Here is a 23751-nt window from a genome sequence, read left to right as displayed (position 1 = left end):
CGCAAAGTTGACGGATATATTTGCACCTTTTCCCTATAAATTAAGAGAATTAGCGAGCCTTATCATCATACTGCTTAGCGCCTATAGGTCAGCTTTAATCCCAATTCCCACATGATAAAATTATTGGAAGGTTGATCTACAGTTATGCATTTACGTTGGTGTAGAACTGTACATATGTTAGTTTGTTTTTGCTTTATCTCAGATGTTTAAACATTTAAGAAGTGCATAATGGTATAAGTGGTTCTCAAGCAAACTATGCCCATTTTTCATTTTTGATGCATTGGAATATTTAGCTCTTTGCATCATTTTACTTTTTGTACTAGGCCTTATAAGTATAGTATTTTTATTTTTGTTCAAAGCTCTATTTTAATAATCTTAATGTTATTTTACAAAATTGGCGAACACATGCAACGCACGTGCCGAGAAACTAGTATATGTATATATATAATGCGGATCATTATGTGGTTTGATGATGAGATTGTTATATATGAACTACTTATTTTAAAAGAACACTTTTTTGTCTTAAATATCTTAATCTCTACTTTACTAATATACATATTTTTATTTCAAATTTTATCTTACATAAAATGATATATAGATTGTCACATATTTAGAGTCCATATTATTTAATATTATTAATCAAACATTGTATTAGTTATGTTATACGAAATTTTATTCTGAAGCTACTTATTTCTACACCATTAATCAAATAACTCTTAATTAACTCCAATTGGTGCATTCGAGACTCATATTCTTAACTTGAATAATGTGTAAAAGGAACTCCTGTGTGTTTGGTATGGAGGAAAATATTTTTCTTTTTCTTTTTTTTGTCATATTTGGTTGGTCAAAATACTTTTCGTTTACTTACCGAATACTAAAAAAATAAATTAAAAAAATCATTTAATTTTCTTCGTGCCAAACACACCCTAAATGTGAAAGGAAGATGAACAATGACAAATACACTATATTCTTTATGAAATTAGTAGAATATAGAGACATGGCGGGGATAGCTCAGTTGGGAGAGCGTCAGACTGAAGATCTGAAGGTCACGTGTTCGATCCACGTTCACCGCAATCCATTATTAACCAGTTTTTGTAGGTCACATTAGCTTGTGATTTGTGAGTATAGCTTGGTTGCAGTGAATCCTTTAAATACTGCAAGTTCGTAATAGTAGAAATTTCCTTTTCTTTTCTTGTCATCCTTGACAAATTAAATTATTTCCCAGGTGATTCTGAAAACACAAATTAAATTTATGACCCAATTGATTCTGAAAACTATGTGAAATACTATTTCTGGTAGAATACTACATAGAACATTCCAAAATGTTATCGATGGACCCAAAAAAACTCTGCCTAAATTACTTAATTAAGTAGTATCAGTTTTGCAAACATTAACGCTCCTCAAGAACAAGCAGATCTAGTTGTTGTAGGTGACAACCTAAAATAGTCTGATTAATGAATCTATAGTGTCATTTCACGCAGCTTCATTGAAAAATTAGGTGGGCGTTTGGCCATAAAAATTATTCATTTTTTTCCGGAGTTGTACTCTAGAATACTAAAAACAAGAAAAATTTGTTTTTCAAAAATTTCAACTTTTTACACTACATTTCACCAAAAACTATAATTTCAAAAACTATGGACAAACACAACTCCAACTCTAACTCCAACTTCAAAAATTCCAAAAAAAGTGAAAAAGTTTTTGATATTTATGGCCAAACGGGCCCCTACGTGAATCTATATATCCGTAAATAATAGTACTATTCTTTTTTCAAAAAATGACGTGTCTATACAATAAGCAAACTTCGTGTGAAAAATAATGCTAAGTAAATATCAATTTTGAAAGAAAGTAAAGTTTTAAAATCCCCGTCTTAAACCTAAACCTAAGTCAAACTAGGACAATAGGTCGACACGACTCGTAAGTGATGAAGCTAAAAATTTTATTAAGAGGAGTCAAATATAAACAATAACAACCCAGTGAAATCCCACAACGTAGGGTCTGGGGAGGGTAGAGTGTACGCAGACCTTACTCCTACCAAGGTAGAACGGCTGTTTCCGAAATACCCTCGGCTCAATAAAAAACATAAAAAGAGGTCAGATAAGGCTAAGGAATCAAATATAAAGAGAATAGGATTTAACATCTGCTATATATACATATATTTATTTCGACTTTATATGTACAATATAATTTGATGTTGAAAATTGGCCTAGTTCCACCCCTACGACTCGTACTAAATCGTGTACATCACAAACTAACACGAATTCATATAGTAGACCCAATTACTAATTCGTTTGAGATTAACGTTTGGTTGATAATGTATTATCCCAATTCCCAAAGGCTAGATTATCAGCAACTAATGGAAGTGCCAAAATAAAGCGTGAAAATCAATGAAGTATTTCTTTGTGAAGTCCGTTATTTATTACTCCTACTATATAAAAATCCCTATAGTTGGTGAAGCTCATGTCAACAAAGAAACAAATGAAATATGGCAACTGCTACTCCGGCATGTATTCTTAGCCCACTGCTTAGATTTAGCCATCAACACAATGGCAGTGATCTCTACGATTCCTTTGAGCTTCAAGCTGTTGCCAAACAACTAAATCGCGCCCTCGTCGAAGCATCGGCTGAATCATCTTCTCCCACTACTTCCGCTGTTCTGAATTCTCCTTTTTATAGTAAGTGCTTGGGAGGTGTGTACAAACAAAATGCTAGAGCTTCTAGGAAAATTTCTTTCTCACAAATTAGGAATGGAGAAGTTGAGAACGGAGTAGATTGTGGAAGCACAAGGATTAATGTATTTCAACGATTTTGGAACATGGTAAAACGGGGAGGCAAACAAAATTCCTGCAGAACTATTTGACCATTGAATCCAGAGGCGAATTTAGGATTTTAATTTTTTACGTGGAATATCATTGCGATCGCTGCTATTTTCTACTAGCATGTATAAACTAATTAGTATAATTATATATGTAGTTCAAGCCTAGGGTGTGGTGCACCCGCACCTGCTAGCTACCCCAATACTACATCCGACGTCCATTGCTGGTTTAATGTATGAACATGTGCTTTAATAAAACGGAAAGGGGTTAAAGATGCAACTTAATTGTGGGAAATAAAATAAATTTGTCACGGTTTGAAGTTGGTCTCAGATATATCCTTATGTTGATTGATTGGATCACATTTGAACTTCAATTTTGAGAAATAGAACAAATTTGGTATCAAATATGCCCTTAGCGTTAATTGACTGGCTTAACTTTGCCCATCTAAACTAAACGATTTCACTTTTTCTCAATCGCTCTTTTTTATTTTATATACTGCCAATTTTATTTTATTTTTGCAAAATGGAATTGGTGATCCAGATCCATCATACGTCCAAGCAGAAATCATATGCACAATTCTTTTAGCAACTTGATGATCCAGATCCAGCTTGCAATTGGATATGATTCTGTTTCCACTAGGTAAAAGGAAAAAACAAGAACGTGCTACACAAAGTGATCTCGTGGAGGAAGTTGACAATGAAGGCTTTTAGAAACAATTTTTTTTTTTTTTTGCGCGAACTTTCCTTCTTTTGGGGTGGTCTTTAATTTTTCCCCCTCGAATTGCTGGTCTTTAATTTCTGTCCTTCGCTTAAAAGTGGCCGAAAATACCCCGAGATTCTAGGTTCGAACCCCCGCTCAGTTAATTAAAAAAAAAATCGCAAGGCAAGGCTTTGGGAAAAGTCTGTCTTATGCGGCATAACTTTGCCTTAAGGCATAACTAAAAGCCTGCCTTATAAAACAACTTATGTCGGATCCGGCATAACTTTAGTTATACCTTAAGACAACCTATGTCATCTTCGGCAGAGGTTGTCTTGGCATAACTAAAAGTCTGCCTTATAAGACAATATCTGCCGGATCCGGCAGAACTTTAGTTATGCCTTAAGACAACCTATGCCGCAAAAGGCAGACTTTTCCAAAAGTCTTGTCTTGCCTTTTTTTTTTTATGCCTGAGCCGGGATTCGAACCCAAAACCTCAGGGTATTCTAAGCGAAGGACAAAAATTAAAGACCAGCAATTTGAGGGCCAAAAATTAAAGACCACCCCGAATAAGGGCCATTCCTGCAAATTGCACGAAAGAATTTAAGACAGAAAGTTGTTGGACATTGGGCTGTATTTGTTTGTTTCTCATCAGCCTGTTACAAGGAATTTGGGCTTAGCTAAAGTTCTTGAGATTACCCGGGGAAGTTACATAAATACAAGTAAATAAGTAAAATATTTCATAATCTACAACTATTAATTAAATTACATAATCTACAATATATACTCTATATTTAGGGTATATGTACAATTTTATACCATAGATAAAAAAATGTTGCTATGAATAAAAGGCTAATAATAAGGAGTTTCCTATATTAGTGATAACCAAATTAAATAGATATCAAAACACATTAATTACTTTTCTAAACATCCCAATATACTCAGCTAGCATTAATCCATAACATAGTATACTACTGTTTATATGATATATATTATACAATTCTTTGAACAAGTATATATATTCTTGTACTTATATATACGTATATTTCACTATTATATAAAATATATAATATTATTTTTTATGTATATTAACTAATATATACTATATATAAATTATTTCTTATGTATATTAAACAAAAAGTATATATATATATATATATATATATATATATATATATATATATATATATATATATATCTTTGACCACATACATTATTGTATATATTAGGCATATATTGTTTATTATATTAAATATATACAAATATAAATTTAATTGAGTTAATTTTCCTATTTGATGGAAGAGAGAGAAAAAAATTGAATAGTAAATATGTGATGGCATAAAGGAAGCCATGTTTAATGGGATGGGGTGTCAATTATTAATTAAGATCCTATTTTAGTGATAATCCATAAGTAATTATATTATTCTATCTATATATTGTGTATTGTACACTTTATATGTTATTGTAGAGTACAATTAGTTGGCACATAAAGTGATATATTCATATATTAGGTATATCGTAATACTATATACTATATACACAAATAATAATATTATATTATGTACTATATATAATATACAAACTTAAATATACTAAACTATTATATTCACAATATTTTGTTGTCATCTTTTGAGTTTAATAAACCAATTTGAATATACCATATATTTTCTAAGGTATATTTTCATGTACATTTCTTATACCATATTTCCATATATCATATCTTTTCATGTACTTTTCTTAATATTAATATATTCAAATAATTTCTTTTAGTCACAAAAAAATAATTGACTCATCATCAAGTGAAATTAAAAAAAAGAAGAATAAAAAGGAGGAAACAAAAGAAAAAAAAAAGTCTTTTTAAAAGGGTAGATAGAATATGGTATTTGAAGTTGATTTTGTTATGTTTATTTGAAAAATTACATTCTAATGATTTTGAAAGAAAGAGAAAGTAAAAACTGGATATGCATTAATGGTAGTAACTCCTAAAGTTAAGTATTATTGATATTTTAGGAATGTAAAAAGTTGTATTTTGTAATTAAGAAGTTAAAATTATGAATAAATTGTATTTATGTAATTTTTTTAAAGTAGTTGTAATCTTTTTAATTACCATTTGAAAAAGTTGTATTTGTGTGACTTTTCCTTTTTACTCTTTAGATCAGTTAATAAAAAGGGGAAGTTACATAAATACAAGTAAATAAGTAAAATATTTCATAATCTACAACTATTAACTAAATTACATAATCTACAATATATACTCTATATTTAGGGTATATGTATAATTTTATACCATAAATTAAAAAACAAAATGCGATGAATAAAAGGCTAATAATAAGGAGTTTCCTATATTAGTGATAACTAAATTAAATACATATCAAAACACATTAATTACTTTTCTAAACATCCCAATATACTCTGCTATCATTAATCCATAAAATAGTATACTACTGTTTATATGATATATATTATACAATTCCTTGAACAAGTATATATATTCTCGTACTTATATATACGTATATTTCACTATTATATACTATATATAATATTATTTTTTATGTATATTAACTAGTATATACTATATATAAAATAATTTTTTATGTATATCTTTGACCACATAGATTATTGTATATATTTGGAATATATTTTTTATTATATTAATAATATATACAAATATAAATTTAATTGATTTAATTTTCCTATTTCATGGAAGAGAGAAAAAAATTGAATAGTAAATATGTGATGGCAGAAAGGAAGCCTTTAATGGGATGGGGTATCAATTATTAATTAAGATCCTATTTTAGTGGTAATCCATAAGTAATTATATTATTCTATCTATATATTGTATATTGTATACTTTATATATTATTGTAGAGTACAATTGGTTGACACATAGAGTAATATATTCATATATTAGGTATATCGTAATATTATATACTATATACACAAATAATATTATTATATTATGTACTATATATAATATACAAACTTAAATATACTAATTTCTACTATTATATTCACAAACATTTTATTATCATCATTTCAGTTTAATATACCAATTTGAATATACCATATACTTTCTAAGGTATATTTTCATGTACATTTCTATCATATCTTTTCATGTACTTTTCTTAATATTAATATATTCAAATAATTTCTTTTAGTCATAAAAAAATAATTGAATCATCATCAAGTGAAAAAAAAAAAAAAAAAAAGAGGAAACGAAGAAAAAAAAAAGTCTTTTTAAAACGGTAGATAGAATTTGGCATTTAAAGTTGATTTTGTTATGTTTATTTGAAAAATTACATTCTAATGATTTTGAAAGAAAGAGAAAGTAAAAAGTGGATATTCATTAATGGTAGTAACTCCTAAAATTAAGTATTATTGATATTTAAAAAGTTGTATTTTTGTAATTAAGAAGTTAAAATTTTGAATAAGTTGTATTTATGTAATTTTTTGAAAGTAGTTGTAACATTTTTAATTACCATTTGAAAAAGTTGTATTTGTGTGACTTTCCCTTAATAAAATTTATATACAAAAATAACATATCTTTTTAAATGTAACAATGGTGTAGATTTTATAACAAATATATCATTTTGAAAGGGGAAAAAAAAGTACCATAGTAAACCCAATTTAAACGTTTAGTAAACCTCATTCATTTCCATCAATACACCTTTTAAGCCTGTTTGGATGGGCTTATGCCTATAAGCTGGAGCTAAAAAAAATAAGTTAGGTAGTCTAACTTATTTTTTTTTGGCTTATAAGCTGTTTTCAGCTTATAAACTGCTTTAGATAAGCTAAGTCAAATGGGCCCAATTATTTTTTTGAGTTTATTTTAAACACAAAATGACTTTAAGCTGGCCAGCCAAACACTCAAAAAAGCTGAAAACAGCTTATAAGCAACTTATAAGCCAATCCAAACGGGCTCTTAATGCGTTTCCTATTTTGTCTTTCTTCCATAAATAAGCAGTTATTCAAATTTCTCAAAAATTATGAAAAGAAAATATCTCAAAGATTTTCCCCCTCTTTAATGAGGTCCACCGAGGGAATTTTTTGATAATTAATTTTCTTCATATTTTATTTTTATGCTGGACAATTTTTTTTATACATTTACCTTTATATTTCAAGTATATTATTATCGTGACAGTTTTATATAATGTAAATATTCTACATTATATATATATATATATATATATATATATATATATATACACACACACAATGCAAGACATGTAAATAAACAAAATATATTATAATATATGTGCAGTATATTTGTATACGGCAAATATATGTTATCCCATATACCATTTAAATAGAAAAAACATAAGCACCAAAAATTAAATTTGTAAAATGTCAAAATAATATGTGCAATATCCAAATTTAACTCCGAAAAAGGAAACAATTTTTTTGTCTATAAATAAAAAAATAAAAAATAAAAACTAGAAAAAGGCAAGGACAAAAAATAATTTCGTTGAGATAAATAGAAAATTAAAGGGGAATAATCTGGAAATAAAAAGGAACTTTTTTTAGACAATGATTTCAAGCGTTTTTTGAGGAATTGATTTGAGAAAAAAGAGAAATCTATTTATCTTATATTGTGGAGGATCTTTTTATGTCTTTAATAGGAATTATGTTAATATGATAAATATTATTTGGCTATAATTGATACAATCAATCGTATGCTAAAAATTAGCAATGTCTATTTTAAGATTGTTTACTTACATGACTTCCTCAAAGTTCTTCCATTCAAATGGGTCCGAGAAGTATCTTTTGCCTAGTAAAATATATCACATTAAAATATATTAATTTTATAGTTTTTTAAAAACTGATCTAACAAAACAAATTAAACATAGATGTCCAATGCCAACTGCTATGATCCTTACTGGTTGGTTTAAATAGTTGACATCTAATACTCAAACCTTTATCCAAAGTTTTCTTAGCATCTAATACTTAGATATTTGATCCTACTTTTTCTAACAACCACGAATATTAAAAGGTTAGTATCCTTCAAATTAAGTCTAACTATTTGGAAAAAAATATGTGTAGTGAAATGTGAGATTTACATTTCTTCTAATTACCTCACCAATAATCATCGTATTTTTAGAGTATCACTACATTTTTGCTTGTAGGGAACAAATCAAACCAGAGATCAATAAATACCAATGATTCACTTTTGTTTCTATTCCAGATTACAGATAGACTGAAATGTTACAACGTCAAACATACACTTATAGCATACCACAGTTAAAACTAAAATTAGGCGACAAAAAGTACCAGAATAATGAACAAATCTGCAATGAGTTCTGAGGCTTTCTCAATTGCCTTGGATTCACTTATGATCTCTAATGGAGGATTTGAAAGTAGGATTAGATGCAGCTTGCTTTTTGATTGCTTTAGCAAACTTTTGTGTCGACGATTCATAAAGGTGCTTTGAGATCTGAGCTAACACCATATTGAAGATGAATGATGAAGAAGAGAGAGAAAGGTTTTGGGTTTATAATTGCAGGGCGGTAAAGAGAGAGCGAACCAGGTGAGAATTTTTTTGGATGGGGTTTAATCTTTGGTAAAAAGGTTAAAAATACCCCTCTACCTTCATAAATTAGCTACTTTTACTCTCCGTTACACGTTGAGGCCAAATCTACCCTTCGTGTTACAAGTTCGAGCCAAATATACCCCTACGTTAGCAAAGTATTCAAAAATACCCCTCATTTCTAACATATTCCCACATAAGTAAGACTAGTCATTAGAGTTGGCTGACATGGACGCCACATAACATTTAACTTATTATATGTGGTGCCTAAGTGGCAATTTTTTTAAAAACAATCTGAAAAATTATTTTTTCTAAAATCAAATCTAGAAAAAATTGCTTTTATTAAAATCTGATTTTTTTTTTAAATAAAACATGTTTCTTAAAAAAAATATTTTGGAAAATTGGATTTTTTTATTAGAAACCTGGAAAATCTTTTTTTTTTTAAATCAGTTTTTTCATTTTTTTTTATAAAATTAATTCAGATTAAAAAAAAATCCATAACACTTTTTTTTCAAAAAAAAAAAAACACTTTAGAGTTTTCCAGATTAAAAAAAATCATTTTTCAGATTTTTAAATTAAAAAATCAGGAAAAGGGTCAAATATACCCCTCTACTCTAGTTTATTAGTCAACTTTGCCCTCCGTTAGCGAAAGTGGTCAAATATACCCTCCCGTTAATAAAGTGTACACTTGTAACCTTATGTGGACGGAAATCCCCAATTCAACTTAAATTAACCATCTATCTATATATTATTTTAAAAGCATGAATATAAATATTGGTTGACCAAAATATCCTTCAAATATTGAACGACTTTTATACCCTTTTAAATTAAAATATGTCATCACAAAAAGAATAGAATATTGGATAAAATTGTAATATTCAGTGCTTACAATAAAGACGTTTGAAACCAACTAAAAAAATGATGAGATGTTGGATAATAAAATTCTAAAACGTTACTGCCTAAAAAAAAGAATTTGATGTCAACTCAAATAAATAATAGAATTCCTATAAAATTATGCCTAAAATAAAAAAAATTAAAATTATTTTTATTACATAGGGAGTAGGGGAAGAGGAAATGGGAGAGGGGATTACAATGTGGGGATTCGAACCCTCACCAACAAGGTGAAAGTTCAGCTGGCCAACCAACAGAGCTACTAAGTCCCTACATTACTACCACTCTAAGGGCACTTTTGGTCCTTCTATCTATCTTTCTTTGTTTTTGTTGTTTATCAAGGTTTACATGATGGGAATTTAAAAAAAAAAAAAGAAAAAAAGTTACCCTATTGGAAACCTTTAGTAAGTATTAATTGCTACTCTGTAAAAATGAAATACAAGTGTACACCATTATATTGAACTCGGAATACAAGTACGTGCGTATTCTGCATGCATAGCCTCTTATAAATAGTCATTGGATGAATCTTATTTTTTTAATCTCCTAACGAAAAAAAAAAAAATATCATTCCCACCCAAAGCAAAACTTGAGCGATTCCAGTGAAAGCGTAAATAGTAGCATCCTTGCGAACTCTGATGGCAGGTAGGCGTAAGACCATATTGGAAACTAGTAGCTTGTCGCAGATGACCTCGACTAAAATTAGAGGTGTAAGAGGAATATTTGATTGAATTGTTGTTGATACCTAGAGTATTGAACCTCATATTATGTATTACGATTCCCATAAGAATTAGCATCTTGATAGGGTGCATAAATGAAATCCTACAATTCGTAGGTCTAGAAGCTGGATGCAACCATGGATGCAAAGCTCGTGGTTCATCATAATAGTTGTACAGGGAGAAGAACCGATCCATCTCCATTGTAATAAAGGTCAGAGAATCGATGCTTTAATACCACTGATACAAAATAAGAATTTTATCAAGAAGAAAGGAAATGAAGCTAAGGAAAACTACAACTAGTGTAAGAGCCCGTTTGGATTGGCTTATAAGTTGCTTATAAGCTGTTTTAAGCTTTTTTGAGTGTTTGGCTAGCCAACTTAAAGTCATTTTGTGCTTAAAATAAGCTCAAAAAAATACTTGAACCCATTTGACTTAGCTTCTCTAAAGCATCTTATAAGCTTAAAACAACTTATAAGCCAAAAAAAATAAGTTAAACTACCCCAACTTATTTTTTTTAGCCTATAAGCTATTTCCAGCTTATAGGCATAAGCCCTTTGCAGCTTATAGGCATAAGCCCATCCAAACAAGCTCTAAACTACATTGATAGCCTTAAAATGACTACAAAATAAGGTGGCAAAGAATCCTATTCCACAACACTGATGTGGTTGCCCAAGAAACTGATGAGTACGGATTGACTGACAAAGAAATTGATTATCATGATATTGACATGGATGGAGCCAGGTGGTGCTAAGGGGGTTCGTTCATATCTCGTTCGGCGATAAATTACACTGCTTATACACGGTTAAAATTATTTTTTATGTATATATAATATATGTTGAACTCCTTTTAGATTCTTTGTGTGTTACTTCTTTATATTTTAAAATGACTTAACGATCAGAACATATATGGATAGAACTTATAATGGGTTCTTGAAGTAATTTTTATTTGGCCTTTATCCTTTTTTTTTTTTTTTTTAGGTCCATTAGGTTTCTTATTAGTTGGAACTTTCAGTTATCTTGGTCTACTAAAAAAAAATGGGTAATTTGCGGAGGTTGAAAGTTGCAATTCGCAGGGATTTTAGTCTCCGCTAATTCTCGAGGAGGCTAAAACCCCCACAAATTGCAACTTTCATCTCCGCAAATTACCTTTTTTTTTTTTGTAGTTAGAAATTTGATATTTTTTCCTGCCTCAACAAATCTTTTTTTTTTCCACAAGGAATCGTGATGTTTTTCTATGGAGTTGCAGGTCTCTTTATTAGCTCTTATTTGTGGTGCACAATTTTCTAAAATGTAGGTAGTGGTTACGATCGATTCGATAGAAAGGAGATTTTTAGTTTTCTTGTTCGTAGACAAAGCGGATTCGAAATTATCTTTCATTCCAAGGCATAACTTGTATCGATGCGCTTCATATTCGTCCGGAGTGGATGCTCCTAATAACCAACGAATGGCAAGTGCTTGTCTTTGTGTGGATCCTGTTTCAATGGAAACTTGATGAGTCGATCCACCTACACGTCTTGCTTTTACTGTTATTCGAGAGTTACTCCTCTTCACATGCCCGAACCATCTTAGTCGACCAAATTTATTGTTTACTTTTTTTAGCCGGCATACAAAGATTATAAATTAGGGAAAAGGGTCAAGTATAACCCTCTACTTTGTTTTATTAGTTAAATATACCCTTCGTTAGTGAAAGTTAATAAAAATACCCCTGCCGTCTTCAAACTTCATACTTATGCCCCTATTTGGATGAAAATCCCCAAATCCTCTCAAATTACCCAATTTCAAAAAAATTACCCACTTCTTTGTTGACCCGCCCCGCCCGACCCGCCTATCATCATCATCAAGCTCTAGCTTCATCTTCTTTCACGGAGAAAAAAAGAAAAAAGCAAGAACACACTCAAATGATAAAATCTCAAAACTCACTTCAAATTTAATCTTTAAATCCAACTCCAAATCTTGGTGCAGCCAGTAAATGGGGGTGGTGCACGCAGTCGCTTGTTGTTATGATATTGTTGTGAAGTAACAAACAAAAATGTTGGTGACATCATTAGAACATCGATGATATATCGGTAGATTGAGTAAAATATTTCATAGTGTTCATATTATCAGGATAATTTCTGCATGTCGGGTAAAATATGCATTATCCAGATCTATTTGGTACCATTTGTATTGTAGCTTCACGAATCCTAGGTTAAGAAGTCTCTTGGGTGTGTCTGTGTAGCTATATTTCTTGATTTATGCTTCATTTGTGATGATACAACATCGTATGGCCTTCCTGTCATGGATTTACAATAATGTTTTCAACTTGTTGTTTACTTTCCTATGTGTCCTAGACATCAGCAGGAAAATTGAAGCTTCTACATAGCAGAATATGTGTCTACAGGATTTTGTAAACCTTTTTACCTTATCTATTAAGAAAGAAAAAGAAAAATACTCGAACTGGATTTTTAAAGATCTGAATCTTTAAAGAACACAATTCAGTTTCAACTTATCCTTGATAGGCTCCAAGTATTGGCTGCACCAAGATTTAGAGTTGGATTTAAAGATGAAATTTGAGGTAAGTTTTGAGATTTTATCACTTGAGTGTGTTCTTGCTTTTTTCTTTTTTTCTCCATGAAAGAAAACGAAACTAGAGCTTGATGATGATCATGATAGGCGGGTCAGGTCAACAAAAAAAGTGAATATTTTTTTGAAATTGAGTAATTTGAGAGGACTTGGGGATTTTGCATTCAAATACGGGCATAAGTGTGAAGTTTGAAGATGTCAGGTATTTTTATTAACTTTCAGTAACGAAAAATATATTTAACTAATAAAACAAAGTAGAGAGATATATTTGATCCTTTTCCCTATAAATTATATATATACATACATTATATTATCGAATGCTTTAATTTTAACGGTCGGATAGATGACTATTTAGGCAAACTATTCTTGATTGTTGTTGATTTGTGATTTGATTTGATCAGCCCAAAAGTTCCCAATAATAGGGAAACAAGTCTAACAACAAAACCAAAATTTTCACGTAATAAGTAAATGGGACCTACTATTTCTGTTCCATTTATTTAGTCTTTAAATTGTTAACCCCTTTCTGCACTCATCCCATCTGCCACTGCCAGCTTAAAACGCATCGTCCTCTTTTCCCTCGTATGTATCGCCTCCCTTTTTCTCCAAATTTCGGATTTTCCACAGCTTAAATCTCATCAATTTCACCGTCAGATTCATTTCTACAAAAACCCCACAACTCCCATTACCCCATTCTCCAATAATCACAAACTTTCTTGAAAAACTTTTCAAAAAAAAAAAAAAAAAACTTTCTTGAAAATCTCTCCTATTTTCTTGATTTGGCAATGGCTTCTTTCAGTGTCCCTTGTCCCAAGATTTCTGTCCTTTCTGTTGGTTCTTCATCTCATTCCAACCCGACCCATCAACCCCATGTCTCTGTTTCATTCAGATCCGGTCCTGCATTGGTCCCTCGTCTTCAGGTTTGTTTTCCCTTTGCGATGTAAATTGTAAAGGTTGAAACTTTACCATGATTGAGCTTAGTGTGTTTTGTTTTGTCCTTCAGGGTTCCAGTAGGCTCCAATCTCAGGTGTTTAAGGTGAATGCCCAGCTCAATGAGGTAATTTTCTGTCTGTTTTTTGGTATTCCAGGTTGTTTGTTGAAATTTTGAGCTCAGGAAAGAGAAGTTCTGTGTTAATTTTATTAGTCTAATGTGTAAATTAATAGAGGAGGTTGTCGTAGGATAGAACAGGGTGATCACCACAAGGAATTAATGAATAACTTAGAAAGATAGATATTACTGCTATGGATGGAAGATTCATCTACTGGAATCCGATTTTATTTCCATTTTGCTTATTTCCATATTATTTAGTTTGCAGAATTTCTCACTATATGTTACTCTTATACAAATCAGTGGCGGAGCCAGGATTTTCACTAAGGAGGTTAAAAATATAAAGGAGCAAACACACAAAGAAGCCAAGGGTATTCAACATCTATTTTATATACATAAAAAATACTGTAATTTTAACCTTATACATACAATGTAATTTTTCGCCAAAGGGGGTTCAGGTAAACCTCCTTGCCACCACCTGGCTCCACCCCTGATACAAAGTCTCTTGTTTCTCTATAGCTGCTAATTAAAAATAGGTAAGCTATCATGAATCATTATATGTTCTGATTTATCAGTAGGAAAAGAAAAGAGACAGAAGATTCATATAGTGGACCCCAATTGATTTGGGACAGAAGCTTACTTGATTGATCAAATTTTGTAAATTTTTAAGGTTGCTATTGACAAGTCGGCCAATTCAAAGCCAGTTTCTGAGCAAAGCTCTGAGGAAGTCTCAAAGACTGAATACACAATTCCAGATGCTTCATCCATTCAAGCATTCATGTCTCAAGCAGCCGATCTTGTTGAGTGCGTTAAGCTCTCATCACCTATTTTGTTCGTTTTCTCGTTTTCTGGTAAAGTTCAGTTTTTAAAAGTTTGTGGCTTTTTTTGCTTAGGCTTGTGGACTCGAGAGACATTGTGGAGCTGCAGCTAAAGCAGAACGATTGTGAAATTCTTATAAGGAAGAAGGCGGCTTTGCCCCAGCCACCTGTTGTTATGGCCCCACCATCTGCTCCACAGGCCTATGTTCAACAACAGTTCCAGCAGCCTCCTGCAAGTGCCCCTGCTCCTGCAGCTCCAGCGGCCCCTGCGCTTCCACCACCTGCACCTTCAAAGCCTAAGTCTTCACATCCTCCAATGAAATGTCCCATGGCTGGAACATTCTACCGATCGCCTGCCCCCGGGGCACCGCCTTTTATAAAGGTAAATACACATTGCTTTCACCTGTGTTTTTGTAGCGATTGGACCAAGAGGGCGGTATTCTGATATTTTTGCAACATTTATGAGCCTCATTACGAAGTGGGCTAAGGAGTATCTTGTGTTTAATCACTCCATATATTTAGTAAATCAGCAATTAAAGAAAACGGGGAAAAGAAGAATGGAGCAATTATTGACAATTGTTAAGCAATTAAACTTGCATCATTTAAACTTATAACTTGGAGATGGAGTAAAACTGTCAGAGCACAACTTCCCACTTTGTGTTGGTAAATTGCACATTTTGGCAGTCAGATATTGTGATGTATCATTAAAGTTGTTCGTTATTTCTTGTTTTGCTGTTGGTGTTGACTGTTATTTCTTGTTTTTCCCCCTTTTACCATTCTTTCCTTTATTCAACTTTTGGGAGGGAAGAGACTGGAGTGAGCTGTTCGTTTTTGGTCTATATGTAGAGTTCTATAGGCAAAACGTACATCGTTTAAGTTTTCTAAAAAGAGAACAAGAGGAGGAAACTAAAAGCGGATTAATTTTCATGTCACACTATATCATGTCTAAATTCCTTAGTTTTATGCGAAATTTGGAATTAAATGTTTGGATTAGTCCGGAAACCAGAGAAATATTTAATTAAGGGCAAATTCACTATTACACATTTCACGTATTCTAGCGACCAAAAGTGAGAACGTTTTCCACTATGTGCTTGCTTGCCGCTTCTCTTTAACCTTTACCTCCATATATTGTCTTGTTGTTTTCTCGTGACCCTGACTAAACTGGTGAATTTCCAGGTAGGAGACAAGGTCCAGAAAGGGCAAGTAGTTTGCATCATTGAGGCTATGAAATTGATGAATGAAATTGAGGTAAGCGATGTATTAAATATTTCAGTTCCTTAATTACAAACTCAGTTCCATAGTTGCTGCAATATAGATATTCCTAAAAAGATGAATAGGATAGGTAGAAACATATATAATCAGATAATTCCTAATGCGGAACATGCTTATGTGTTGCATTTTCAGTTTTCCTTTTCTGTTGCATCCATTCAAATGGTAATTAGAGGCCTATAGGAACGGCGTAAATAGGCAAGTGTCATAAAGAGAAGCTCCTCTCAACATTTCCCATTTTGGTGAAGTTGGTTGCAAAATTACCCGAAATCATTATGTTGTTGAATGTTTAGAATTGAATGGCATCATCAGTTCTGACTTGTGAAAGCTGTTGAGTTAACCCCACCTGAATTGCTCGGGCCACTCTGTCTGCTCTATGGCGACTCTTAAGTTCCTTTTTTACCTACTGTGTTCATCTTTTGAATTTTTATCAGGCTGATTCAGCTGGAACCATAGTTGACATAATTGCAGATGATGGTAAGCCCGTTAGTGTGGACACGGTACGTCGCTCTCTTCTCTGCTATATATCTTTAGACAATGTTGGGTCTACTTGTGCTTTATGTGATTTCCAATCTCTTCTTGCAGCCTCTATTTGCCATTGAACCATGATAGAAAGAAGTCATCTTGGTGTGCAACATAGGTGGATGAAGCAGAGTGAGAGTCAATAGTTATAGAGAGAAAATCTGTCTTTAGCTCAAGGCAGATCTGCTCAGAAGATTGGTTCACCATATTGGTCTTGTTCAAATCTATGATCATATTTATAGCTTGTATTCGTCATTTTCCTTATGCTGCTCATAAATTTTGGAACAATGTTTTCTTTATAAAGTTGTGACTTATTGATATCTCTAGTCTATTGTCACCCTCCTATCTCTCGTTGCTAGTCTTTTTAAGTACTTAAATGCTTTGAACCTCCCGATGCTTTGGTTCACTCCCACTGCAAAGTGATGTGTGTAGTTAGGCGCACGTTATGAGTTAGAACATGCAATGACAAAAAATTAATATTTAAGTAGAGAAGTGTAACGGGGCGAGTCTATGATCCACCTAGTTTTGAACCTTACACAATTGGCCTTCAGGGTTTTCTCAGTTCTTAAATGCTGTGAGTTGACATATGATGGCTATAACCTAATCTAATTGCCATTCAAATGTGGTGCAGCCTAAGATCTTTGCCTATGAGCTTTGTTATTTCCGTTGTAGGCAATCAAAGTTATTTGCAGTTCTTAAATGTTCTGAGCTGAGATATGATGGCTGCGAGCTGCAACTTAATCTATCCACGTTTTTAATGCATCAGTTTACCGCAAAATTTGTTTATTCTCTTCACGAAGTATCAAGCAGAATTTGTTAGAACTTCGAGGAGATGAAGTTTTAAAGCTGACATATATATATATATACCGACATTGGTACACTTGCCTAGTTAAAGCACATATTATTTCAGTTGATGAAGTATTTCAAGCATGCGAAAACTGGCTGCCCTTATAAAGTCCACATAGGATGTGCAGAGAGAGCATAACTGAAATCCACCAATACACCGCTTTTGGCATATCATTTTAGACTCGACAATCAAAAGAATAATGAACAATTTAATCAGAAAGGTTGATAATCATGGGAGATGAAGAGATTATGTAATTATTAGAAGCTTAAAGTAATTTCCTAAATTACTTGTAAACAACAACAACAACAACCACCCAGTGAAATCCCACATCGTGGGGTCTGGAGAGGGTAGAGTGTACGCAGACCTTACTCCTACCAAGGTAGGACGGCTATTTCCGAAAGACCCTCGGCTCAATAAAAGCATAAAAAGAAATCAGATAAGGTTAAGAGATTCAAAGCGATATGGAGATTTGGATAAGAGATTCAAAGCGATATGGAAATGAAATAATGTAAGCGACACAGAGAACACAGGATAATCAAAGCACAGGAAATAACAGATAATAGCAGAAATCGAAGCAGATAACACAGGATAATCAAAGCACAAGAAATAACAGAAATCGGAGCACAAGAAATTATATTGCAATAATGCGACTACTAATAAGAATGGATAACGAGACTATCTACTAGCCTTCTACCCTAAACTACTTGTAAAATCTATGATAAATTCACAAAACATAAAGTTCATTTATGATTCCATATACATATATTGTAAGGAATCGTGAAGAAAGCAAATGTATCACAGAGTAACTGATAAAGCAAATATAATGAAATTCTGAAAACTCCTTCGTCTTATTTATACTCTTCTTCAAAATATATGTGGTACCAGGGTATATCAACTGAGTGAATCTAATCCATTAAAATTAATTAAGTGGCAATAGTTAAAAGTCTAAGGGCTCGTTTGGTTGGAAATAACTTATCCCGGAATAAGTTATCCCGAGATTAGTTATTCCACCATCAAGGTGGAATAAAAAAACACTCTAATCCCGAGATTAGTTATCCCGAGTTTTTTTTTCCAACCAAACTTGGGATAAGACGATACTAATTTTTATCCCAGGACTATTTTTCTCTATCCATCATACCAAACGAGCCCTAAGGGCCGTTTGGTGTGAATAAAATTTTAGTGCCTCCTTATCTCATGTTTGATTGGAATAAATATCCGGAATAGCTTATCCCGGGATTGTAGCCTTATTTTATCCCACCTTAAGGGTGGAATAACTAATCCCGGGATAAGTTGTTTCCAACCAAACGAGCTGTCTGAAATGGAGGTAGAATACTGGAGAGGAGCCAATCTTTTAGTCCTTCCTACATTAATATTACAGCGGAAGTTAGACCAATAGAGAAATAGGAAACAAATATTGGTCTTGCCTAACGGAACTTTTTTTACCCTTGGCATATGCTAACATAATGTTATATCACGAAAGTAATAATTTTGTTTAGTTTTTGCCAAGAGCAATTAGAAGTTAGAACAGAATAGCCCTATAAAAAGAGCTCAAAATTACAAAATCATCAAAACAATCCAAAAGTTTCCGGAAGACATGCGCACGTTCGACATCAATGTCCTTATAAATGAACTTGTGCCATAAACAATTCCATCAAGTTTTCTTGCTTCCCCGGGGACCAACACCCAAGTAGTTTGTCATTAGACCCATAATACCAAACCTGAGTCAACAAAAATAACAAGTTCTGATTAGACATGCAATCAAGCATAGGAATGAAACTGTGATAACTAATAGCAGAACAATCAGTTTGCTCTGGGTTCTCTTAGCTTCATGTATACTCTCTTTCCAATTCGTTTGATCTAATAACTCTTTTTTTTTTATGAAATAATTGTTACGTTTGATCTAATAACTCTTCAGATAGTCAAACAAATTATTATTTGACAAGGCTTCTTTTATCATTTGCAACTCCAAGATGGATAGTTGATAATATCTTATTGTTTAGTTGCCAGATCTATAACACTAACTTACTGATAATTGAGAATCCAATCTACTTCACTACCTTGCTCATAACAAACATATAGTATAAACTAGGCTACTATACATTGGGAACAACCATTCTGGAATCTGGACATGGAAGCAGAGGCAGGTGGCAAGGGGGGTGAAGACAATGCCTTACTACTAAATTGTTTTTGAGACGTTAAAATAACACATGGGCATACAAAGGCTCATAGGTACTATTTGGCTGCAGGAGAAGGGAAACGAGTAAGGCAAAGGGACAACACTCCAGGAAGTACCTCATTACCAAATAAGTCCTACAAGAGTTGCAATCACCCACACGCGTGAACATTGTCTTTTTACTTCACTTTTCTGAGATAATACATTTTCCTCCTCCCAAAATTTGTTGACTAGTTGGGCTTTAGTAATTTTGGAGCAGAGTGGAACTATAAGGAGCACAGTGGCAGCTCAACTCATCTTAGCTCATTCAATAGGTACTTAGGGTTCCTAATTTTACTTTTCTTTTATTTTTTTTCTTTGATATTCTTGAAAAGCAAATTCCTCCTTTTTGTTAATGAAGGAAAATGATTCCTCGTTACTGTCTTTCCATCTCATTCCATATAAACCACGTACCAAATGAAATATTCTATTTTTTTTATGTGTATAAGCCAGCCACATTACATGCCAATTTTTTATGAAGATCAAATGAAATGTTGCAATTAAAAAGTTCTTCCTCTTCAATGGATGCCAAATAATTGTGTTTTGGGGCAATATCATAGAATAAAATGCATTCCAGAGTTCAACAACTTAAGGTTAAAATCCATAGACAAATAAATAACCATCCCCAACTAGCAACTTGTAAAATATAGCTAAATTTGCTTCAAATTGATGCCCTGAATGCACGGCAGAGCGCAATTACACGGAAGGCAAAACATAATCCCAATCCAGGAAAAACTCCACCAACCATTCAAAACAAACTACAGACATGATGACCACTTCATGACATTTTGAAATTAAAATTACTTCCAGGTTCAATACCTCCTTGTAAATATAAATGCAGGAGCAGCAAACAACCACACTGAAAAATTTCATTTAGCAAGCTCTAATTTCAGTGCAATAATAAGAGCAAGTATTAACTGTTATTGAAGCAAGTTCGTATTATTCTAAAGAAACTTGGACACTAATAGTACTTCCGGTGAGTTCTCTTAGATGTTTTTTCCCCTTATACCTTTCAATACATATCATTATCAGCCAACCAATATTTGTTTATTTCATAATCAGGGACAGGTTCAATCCAAAGACCGTAACTTTCAAAACAGCAGAATCGAAATTTAGGCATTTGTATACCATTTCACAAACTAGGAGAACAAGCTCGGAACAATACCTGTAAAAATACATCTAACATACACCAACAACACGTATAGCTCTTAATACAGTTAATCAAACAGCTGAACTTACATCATGGCCATTGAGATCTGCTTAAGATCATTTTCCATATTCCTCATGTTAGCAAGGGATTGAGCACTGAATATTATAGCAAGCCACGAGCAGACCTTGTACTACAAAACAGATCATCAGAGTTAATAATGTTTAAGCATACAACTATGTAAATGAACATTCAACCTAAAAAAGTCCACCCATGCACATTAAATCTAGAGTTAATGGTCAAAAACATACCTGAATTATCACTTCGCGAGTTTCATACCCCAACTATCCATTGTTTCATTTACCTACCTAAACTATCGCTCTCTTTGTATTAAAACACACCTCGATGCTGCTTTGGCCAAATATTTGTTCCCAATCCACCACAGGTGCATGGTTGGCCAACTCTCATAGAGGTTTGGCCAATTTAGAGTTAGTATTTGAATCTAATTTTATAGATACAAAACCTAAAATATAACTATGTAAATGAACACTCAACGTAAAAAAGTCTACTTATGTACATTAAATCTAGAGTTAATGGTTAAAAACACACCTGAACTAACACTTTTTCGCGAGTTCCGTACCTCAACTATCTATTGTTCCCTTTACCTGCCTAAACTATCAATCCCTTTGTATTGAAACGCACCTCTACGCTGAGTTGGCCTCATTTTCCCCATAAATTTAGCTAGGGCTTGGCCATAGATTTTGGATCAGATTTTGAAAATTTATCTTCAAAAGATTTTCAAGTTCCAAAAACTGGCTCAGACCATTTTTTGGGAGAAAACTCACATAACTTCAAAAAAAAAAAAAAAAAAAAAAAAAATCAAGTAAAATGCACATCCAAACACAACTTCAAAAACTCAAATTTTCAAGTTCAAAATCTATGGCTAAACAGGAGCTTATAAATGCAGGATTCTCTTCTGGATCTGGATGGAGAATTTAGAGATTGTATTCAAACCTAATTTTATAGATAAGAAGCCTAAGATATAACTAGACAAGGACAAAATTCATCAAGTATAGGTAAAAACTCAAAATATGGGCAAAACCGGGAAAGAAACACAAAATATGGGCTAGGTGGGGTAAATATTTGTGTAATTTTGGCAAAAGTAGATAAGTCCATGATTTTCCTCTGGTTCTGGAATGGAGAGTTTAGATCAGGTATTCGAATCTAATTTCATCGATAAGAAACCTAAACTATAACTAAACATCGCGTAAATGTACTAAGTTATACGTGTAAATGTACGTACTCTAAACATGGCACCAAAGACACCGAAAATGACGGCGATGAAACCGGAATAATCAATAGGAAGATCTTGTGGAGCTACCGGCGGTTGCTTATACGGCTTCGCCGTTGACGGTTGACGTGGATCGTTCGTTTGTTGTGACGACATGCCTTTTGATGCACTTTAGTTTCCGCTCCGATTCTGATTTTGGACCGGCTTTAGAAATAGTTTCTGAATGAACCCCGGGAAATGAAGAGGTGCACTGACTAAAACCGCATTAAATTTATTCATTAAATTAAAAATATGTAAAAGGTAAATTTGAAAAAAAAAATATCTTCCTGATAGCTCAGTTATTTTAAATTAACTTTTAGAGATTAAATCCTCAATTATTTTAGATCGAAGGAAATATCTTCTTTGGCCATAATTTTTTCTAATATCCATTTGAATTATGAACTATTGAACATATTTTACTTTTTTATATTTTATTTTTAATATATAAATTTTATTTCGAAAAAATTGAAGATACTCCAAACCAAGCCAAACCGATTGAAATTGAGGGAGTGCTATTTAACGAAGATGAGGGAAAATGAATAGGACGTAAGTTATTTTTCGAGAAAAGGATAAAAATGTCCCTTAACTATGATAGTAGGTTCAAAATAGTCCCTTAACTATGCACTTAACGGTTTTAGTCCTTTAAGTTTGTTACAAGTTAACAAAAATGGTCCCTTAACTATGAGAGTAGGTTCAAAATAGTCCCTTAACTATGCACTTAACGGTTTTGGTCCTTTAAGTTTGCCATAAGTTGACAAAATGGTCCCTTAACTATGAGGGTTGGTTAAAAATAGTCCCTTAAGTATGCACTTAACGGTTTGATAATGTCAGAAAATGATGTCTCGAAACACAAAGACCGACGGACTCTATCGATTAAAACTGAGGGAATCCATCGACTAAATAAAATACACTAGACTTTAAAAATAAATTAGAAATAGCAGAAACTAAAAAAGTTGTCACTACAAAAAACAAGCGAAAAAAATGATGGACGGAAACCGATGGATAAAATCGAGGGGCACTATTTTTTTTTTAATTTTTATTGTTTTTTACGAAAACCAACGGAAGTCCATCGGTTATTTTTGAGGAAAAATGCGCAGAAGTCCATCCTATAACCGACTAACGTCCGTCGGTTTTGTCCCGAGTTATTTGACCGATCTAGAGTTCTCATTAATTTTTTTCTTTTTTTCATAGTTCTCGTCAAATCTAACAAACAGAGTTTGATGAATATTTTGTCGAGACTAAAACTGTCAACTTATGACAAACTTAAAGGACCAAAACCGTTAAGTGCATAGTTAAGGGACTATTTTGAACCTACTCTCATAGTTAAGGGACCATTTTTGTTAACTTGTAACAAACTTAA

The 23751-nt window shown here is 32.5% G+C and overlaps 2 protein-coding genes and 1 non-coding gene across 3 annotated transcripts; 2 read left to right on the top strand and 1 right to left on the bottom strand.

The window, feature by feature from the left end:
* Positions 1-1000: 1000 nt before the first annotated feature.
* TRNAF-GAA (transfer RNA phenylalanine (anticodon GAA)) lies at positions 1001-1073 on the top strand. The gene has a single exon. It is a non-coding gene; the product is annotated as a tRNA-Phe (tRNA).
* Positions 1074-13723: 12650 nt separating this feature from the next.
* LOC132600434 (biotin carboxyl carrier protein of acetyl-CoA carboxylase 1, chloroplastic-like) lies at positions 13724-17181 on the top strand. The gene is made up of 7 exons (XM_060313608.1): positions 13724-14118; positions 14202-14255; positions 14917-15050; positions 15140-15446; positions 16241-16312; positions 16768-16833; positions 16919-17181. Exons 1-7 carry the CDS (start codon positions 13984-13986, stop codon positions 16940-16942), a joined length of 792 nt encoding a protein of 263 aa, XP_060169591.1. The 5' UTR covers positions 13724-13983; the 3' UTR covers positions 16943-17181.
* A 1854-nt stretch (positions 17182-19035) lies between these two features.
* LOC132600427 (protein Asterix) lies at positions 19036-22600 on the bottom strand. The gene is made up of 3 exons (XM_060313594.1): positions 22365-22600; positions 21154-21254; positions 19036-19420 (listed from the first exon to the last, which is right to left on the bottom strand). The coding sequence occupies exons 1-3, from the start codon at positions 22506-22508 to the stop codon at positions 19354-19356; spliced, it is 312 nt and encodes a 103-aa protein (XP_060169577.1). The 5' UTR covers positions 22509-22600; the 3' UTR covers positions 19036-19353.
* Positions 22601-23751: the final 1151 nt, after the last annotated feature.

Source organism: Lycium barbarum, chromosome 1 (genome assembly GCF_019175385.1).
Source record: "Lycium barbarum isolate Lr01 chromosome 1, ASM1917538v2, whole genome shotgun sequence".
In the NCBI taxonomy this organism is placed as follows: Eukaryota; Viridiplantae; Streptophyta; class Magnoliopsida; order Solanales; family Solanaceae; genus Lycium; species Lycium barbarum.
The sequence above is the reverse complement of the archived record's forward strand: the minus strand, read 5'-3'. Positions and strand labels throughout refer to the sequence as shown.